Source organism: Medicago truncatula, chromosome 8, assembly GCF_003473485.1.
Source record: "Medicago truncatula cultivar Jemalong A17 chromosome 8, MtrunA17r5.0-ANR, whole genome shotgun sequence".
Classification (NCBI taxonomy): domain Eukaryota; kingdom Viridiplantae; phylum Streptophyta; class Magnoliopsida; order Fabales; family Fabaceae; genus Medicago; species Medicago truncatula.
The window spans coordinates 10,274,686-10,281,551 of record NC_053049.1 but is presented as its reverse complement, the minus strand read 5'-3'; the positions used below and the strand labels follow the sequence as shown (position 1 = coordinate 10,281,551).

General features: G+C 33.8%; 1 protein-coding gene across 1 annotated transcript; it reads left to right on the top strand.

Moving 5' to 3' along the window:
* The first annotated feature begins 513 nt into the window (after window positions 1–513).
* On the top strand, window positions 514–5,879 carry LOC112417114 (ER membrane protein complex subunit 4). Its single transcript, XM_039829254.1, has 5 exons — window positions 514–785; window positions 2,146–2,299; window positions 3,383–3,480; window positions 3,844–3,909; window positions 5,438–5,879. The coding sequence occupies exons 1-5, from the start codon at window positions 606–608 to the stop codon at window positions 5,474–5,476; spliced, it is 537 nt and encodes a 178-aa protein (XP_039685188.1). The 5' UTR covers window positions 514–605; the 3' UTR covers window positions 5,477–5,879.
* The last annotated feature ends 987 nt before the right edge of the window (window positions 5,880–6,866 follow it).

The following is a 6,866-nucleotide window of genomic DNA, read 5'->3' as shown; positions in this document are numbered from 1 at the left end:
CAAAGACTGTAATTTTTTCAAAAATGAATATAAAATATCTTATAAAATGCAAAGACTGTAATTTTTATTTTTATTTTTTATAATTTTTAACACATTAAATACTATAACTATATGACATTTTATTTATGTTTAATTCACAAAAAAAACTAGATTTTTATTAACCACCGTAATATATATATATATTTTTTACAGTGGCCGGAATTTTAATCCCAGACCTTGCATATTCTATGCATTGTCCCAACCAACTGAGCTAAGTTTACGAGGATGTAATAATTTTATTTTAGTAAACACTAGTTGTTTTTAATTCACCTATAAAAAAACTAATTCTTCTATTCCAAAAAAAGCAGTGTCTAATTGTTTATCAAAAACAAACTGTTTATCAAAAACAAACTGTTTATCAAAATTAAATTATGATTCGACCAAAAATAAATGAATAAAAGTATAATAAGATAAAAAAATTTTGCCGGTTTTGTATTTACCGTTATCGTCTCTATATAAAATCACGGAGTTACCATATTTCTCTTTCGTAGTTTGTTTCATCACTGCGAAGTATTAAATTTCGCGATCTGAATAAACCCTTCTTCCTTCTTCAGCGATTCAATTCAATGGATAAAGGAAAGGGTGTGATGGGTTCTTCAGGACGAAGATGGGCCGTTGATTTCTCCGATAACTCAACTTCTCGCGATTTCATCGATCCTCCCGGTTTCTCACGCGCTTCCCTCAATCAAGACGATTCTACCCTTAGTCGCCAAAAGAAAGATGCTGAATCCAATTGGAAATCTCAGGCATGCTTCCCCTCTCTTCTTCAATTCAATTTAGTGTAACGTATGTATAATTTCTGTATTTTTTATTTTATTTTTTTATATTGTTTTGAATTTATTATAATCTTTTATTCACGATAATATTAGTGTTATAATGATTAGTTATATTAGTAAAAAATTTAGTTCAGTCGGTCTCCTTCCATTCCTTTCTTATGAGTTGAGTTGTAGGTGATGGAGGTGACGGTGGTGGTGGTGGTGGTGTTGGTGGAGGTGAGGGTGAGGGGAATGATGTTGGTGGAAATGGGAATGGGGTTGGTGTGGAAGATGAAGGATTGGGATTGAAGAGTGGTGAGGGGAAGAAAGCGAAGAAGGTTTTGATTTTGATGAGTGATACTGGTGGTGGTCATCGTGCTTCTGCTGAAGCGATTAAAGCTGCTTTTTATCAAGAATACGGCTATGATTATCAGGTGTTTTAATTTAATTAAGTTGATTTTTATGTAATTAGCTTTGAATCACTAAAACATACATCGGACATGACACTGACACTTTGATGGTAATAAATTACTAATCAAATGTAATCACATGCGTCAGTGTTGTATTGGTCTTGGATAATGACATGTGTCAGAAACCACGGGACAGGCTATAGTTTTGGTGCTATTGAGGTAATTAAAGGAATAAAATATGATGCTTTTGTTTAAGAGCAAGGGGATTTTTAGGCAAAAAAGTTAGGGTGTGGTTAAATGAACTGTTTATCATATTTTGTGCATTGAGTAATGTGGTTAAAGTGTTTCTATAGAACGTTTGAGTTGTTTTTGTAAGCTATTTTAGAGAGTTTAGTAGAGTGAGATGGAAATAGGTTATGTGGATGTTTGGTTATGCAGTGAAAGAAATTGAGTTTGAGTGAATTGATTATGTAAAATTGATTCCAGTTAATAGCTAGTTGTAATTAATCTGCCTCTACAGTGATTTGATTATGTAAAATTCTTGTGTTTTGTTTACACTTTGGAGTTTATGCCATGCAGGTATTTATTACTGATTTGTGGTCTGAGCACACACCTTGGCCGTTCAATCAAATTCCCAAAAGCTATAGCTTTTTGGTGAAACATGGACCGCTGTGGAGGATGACCTACTATGGAACTGCCCCACGTCTAGTTCATCAGTCAAATTTTGCTGCAACTTCAACATTCATAGCTCGGTGAGATTCTGGTTTATCCTTTTCACCTAGTAGTTCTTTTCAAATAACTTCAATGAAAAAATAAAAATAAATTAATTAGTATCCACCCTGGCGGATAACTGATAAGTTTATGTAACTAATTATTGTAACTAACTATTACTATTACATCTGATTGTAATTGTTATTGATTAATTCTATTATTGGAAACAGAAAGCTTGGGAAGTTGCACAAGCACCATTTAAGAACTTGTTAATGATGGGGTTTATGATGTGGATGGCTGGTAACACTGTTCACTTGTTTAGTATTGGTATTACCTTCTCAGCTCTTTGGCAACCCATAAGTGCCTTACAGAGTGTTGGAAAAAGTAAGTATCATTTCTATCTCTCTCCACCTCCTTTTTCGTTGTTTGATTAAATAAACAAAGTGACAATCACCACCTGAAACTCCTACACACCTGCGAGATTTCAGGTGTAGATGTCCAGCTTAACAATACCGACGGTGCCAGTTGAGCTAGACCTTACTAAATCTCCGCCTCCTTTCAATGATTGTAATTGTATATATAAACTGGTGTTGCTCATCATAATTAATATAACTTGATATCTCTAGATAACGAGGTTGATTACATATAACTTGATGTCTCAAGATAACGAGGTTGATTATTTATATTGTGGATGAAATTTGGTCTTGTTTTGATAAATAACTTATTCAAGGGTTTATATTCTAAGTGTTGTGCTTATGTATAAGAAATTTATATAAAAATAGATAAAATAAAGTAGAACTGGTTTCATATAAACTATAAGTTGTTATCGTAAGCTATCATAGAGATTTTATGGATATAATAAGCTGAAAACAACTATGGACATGTCATAAGCTCTTTCAATCAGTCTCATAATTGCTTTTGCTAGTAGATAAGCTCAAATAAGTCAATACAAACAAGGTTTTCATATGTACTGTTGAATAGAACCATTGATCTTAGATAATCCCAGTTCTCTTCTCTTTTGATTTGTTGTAACTCATTAGGAATTGATCTGATAAGATATGTAATTGCGTGTTTGGATGATGAACTTATTTTGTGCTCAAAACAGCTTTTAATCGAACACTTCATTTTAAATTGTGGCTTGCGATGTTAAATCTTTTAGGACCTTTGCAATTGGAACTGTGGATACATCAATAGCATTTGTATGCAATTTCAAGAATTTTGATGCAATTACAATACAACCATAATGTAAAACCTTTATCAAAAGCATTTGAGACCTATAGAGCTTTTGAAGGAAAAAAATATTGTCCCCCCCACCCCCACCAATCCAAAAAAAGCGTTGCCAAACATACCATTAGTTTTCGATTAACTTGTTGTCTTCTTCATTCTACATGTACGTGTAAAGATGACATGTACATGTTTCTGTTTGTTCTGTAATCATTCACGTATGCTTATTATTATTTTTTGCAGTGTTTGAACCTTACAAAGATGCTAAAGTGGAGCTTCTTGGGCCTAAGTTGGTATTCATTGCCCTTAATTTGGGAGGCATGTTACTAGGTGTTTGGAAGGTAATATTGTACCTTGAAACAAAAATGAGTTAAATTGCTTGTAAACTCTGTTCTTTTTATAAGTCTTTGAGTTAAATTGCTTGTATGAGTTCAAGTTAACTCTGAAAAATTGATAAACTCTTGATTTTAGCAGTGTATTTATCAGCCTAAGTATATACATGGTTTTGTTTATCTCAAATTTTACAGTTTTGGTTCATTTTGTTGGATAGTTGGGTTAAATTAGTTATGTTCTATAATGTATTTGAGGTTTAGGAAGCTAATTTAATGTCACGAGTTTGTCTAGATTCATAAGTTTGAAAATCTTGGTGCCATATACTTATTATTATTTTTCCCCATTATTCATGTTACTGTCCTCTTCTGCAGCTCAATTCATTGGGACTGCTTCCTACCCACACATCAGACTGGGTGTCATCCTTAGCACCTGCTCAGGTTGGATTTTCTTTTTAAGTGCATTATACACTTTTATTTGTTGTCCAAAATATTTGAGTCCTCTGAAACATTAATTAAAACGTTGACACATTATCTTACTGTCTTCAAGGTATTATGACAATCCTAGAGCATTTTCTAGTACCTCTTCATGATTAAATGAAATATTTCAACACTTTGTTGCTCTATTCCTTTAACTTGCAGCTACATGCTTTATAAGTCTGAATTCAATTTGATTAATAGTTGTCATGTTATCACTATCTCATAGCGTAAAATTCATGGTGGAAGATTAATAGAAACCTGTAGCGAAAAAAACCTGTGGGGGCCTTAGCCAATCTTGTTGAATTCTAGACAGTTTCACGTGAGCATTAGCCAGTGGGTTATATGGGATTGAGCTCTATCAAGAGGGAACCTGAACTGTGTTGGTGCTTCATCTCTATCCATCAAATCCTGGGTAATTGCATCTACCAACATCCCCCCCTCGTATGAACTTTGATAGTGATGGAGGTGGGCATTCATTGTCACTTCAACTAGAGAGCAGCTTGATGCACTCTTGAAACTGGTTATACTGGTATTTTCCCAATGTAGAACCTCATACCAAGTCCTTAGTAGCCCTCCAATGAAGTAACACAATCAATTTTCCTCCAGTGTACAGTTTAGCATTTCTGTCTATAGCTCCTAGTAATTGAAACCGTTAACTAAAAAACATGAACAGATCCATTGGTGCTAGATTGGAACGAACCAAATTGGCTAATGTGGTGAGTGAATCCACCTCTAATGAGTTGAAACCTTGCTCTGTTGACCTGAATCCAACTCCAAACAGAACCCACTCCCACAATTTCTCTTTCTGTGTGCTGAGAGTTGTGTCGTGGTTTGTGAATTTGGCCTTCAATTTTGAATGCTATATTCTACATGCTGTGATTTTTTTTTTTTTTTTTGTGCATATCTTGTACTTTTTATACTTGTATTAGGCATTACATGTTACATAGTAAATTTATGCTACACGTATCATGTTTATGTGTCAGTCTACCTATCCATAGCATTATATGCTATTAAAATGTTTGGGAAACAATACCTGTAGACCCAGGAAAAAAAACCAGAGGCATGCTTATTGATATAGATTTAATAAGTTTTGATTTATTGAGATGAAATGGTAACATTAATTGCAAAGTAATGCTTTCTACAAGTAATTTCTATGGCGTTGAAGCCAGAATAATATAGATGAACCACAATCATTCGGTGTATAAATAAAAGAACATATGCCATAGTGAAGAATTGGTAGATTTTAGTCAAAAACGTAAATGCATGCTGTGTTTATGTGTTTGCTGCATAAACTTTTGACCACTTTAATTTCAGAAATAATGCTTCATTTTGAAAATAAATCTATAACTGGTTTTGTCCACTGAAAAAAAATCTATAACTTGTTGGCATCTCTCCTACTTCAGCCTTTTGTGATTTCCATGAGCTGCAACACCCTTGGTTTCTTTTCTTTTAAGTCTTAGTTCATGACCTTACTTTTTTGTATCTGCAGGAGGTGGAGTACTCAGGTGGGGGTCTAAATTTCCGTTGATGCTCCAGTTCTTACGTTTTTTTGTCTTCTCTTGGAGTAATTTAAGGAGTTGGTACTGTTAGCATGTTGTAATGGTCACACAGGATCTCATTCGGCCTGATTTGTTTCTTATTTATGATTAATGTTACCAATACTTGCAGTCACCAAAGATTAGACATGGTTTGTAGTAGACTGGGTGATCTGAATAGTTAATAACAACATTTCTCTTTTTATGTAGGATTTGAATATTTGCACATTTATAAATCTATATCTTTCTTTTACTGCAAACCTGATGTAAAAGGAAATAGCCTACTAGAAATGTTAGGGGAGGAGAATTTTTTTAGCAGTGGGGATCGAACCCGAATTCTTCCTAATGTTCTTTCAGACTCCTTTCTTTTAAATGTCTATGTTGATTCACCTGTAACCTTCCCAATGTGAAGTAAGTATACAAAATATGGTTACCCTTAAGGTGTCAAGATGTATTTATTATCATAACGTATGAATGGACAATATTTGGGTAGAGTATTATAGTTTTGTTCTTATACAAACAATTAGATAAAATTCATGCACATAAGTTCTTCAAGAGCACGCTTAATTTCTACTATTTTTCCGAGTCTTTTATAGTGATCAAGAGACCCAATGAGTTCACTGTCTAAGGTGTTTCCCAACTCTAGAATCCAACCCAAAAAGAAACAAACCCTTAGCCATTGATTTCCTAAGGATCTCCTCTTTTGGTACCCTAAGATTCACCTAAGTTGCTCACAAGACTCTCCTTTCATGTGTTTCCCAACTTTCCTAAGCAATGAATCTCTCCCAAAAACGACACGAACCCTTTCTCAAGAGCCCCCTCTTTTGGTTCTCTAAGATTCACATATTGATCATTTGAATCTCATCTAAAGACCCTCAAATCTTAACCTCTAAATTATCTTAAAGTTCCTTCCTTTGGTTTCATGAGATTCTCAAGATCCATCAACAAATGGGGTCAAAGACTTCTTTTATAGTATTCACATCCAGACAAACTGCGCAACGATTTCCCAAATCATGACATAATTTTCCAATTGTACTTTTGCCAGCTGCAAGTCAAATCACGCCACATTTTCCAAAGTCCCACCATGATTTTTGAAGAATTGAAACCTCCAAATAATAACTTCACCAATCACATCACGATTATTCTAAATTGTGTCACAATTTGGCAGAAACACAAACATTAAATTTTGAGTAAAAAATTAACACTATTGTTCGTAATTTATAAACATTAATGTAATAAAAAAGATCAATTGGACGAACATGTGTCTACATGAATACTAGTAACAATATCCCGATGCTAGTAACATTGACAAATATATAATTTTTTGTTTGTTTTCACCCTAGCATATACCACAAATTATTTTATCCTATGATATCAAACTCT

Excerpts from the sequence above, each read along its gene's own strand:
- LOC112417114 (XM_039829254.1), top strand. The coding sequence starts at position 606 with ATGGATAAAGGAAAGGGTGTGATGGGTTCTTCAGGACGAAGATGGGCC. Across the intron at positions 786-2,145 it reads AATCCAATTGGAAATCTCAG|AAAGCTTGGGAAGTTGCACA; the intron begins GCATGCTTCCCC and ends TATTGGAAACAG. Across the intron at positions 2,300-3,382 it reads CTTACAGAGTGTTGGAAAAA|TGTTTGAACCTTACAAAGAT; the intron begins GTAAGTATCATT and ends TATTTTTTGCAG.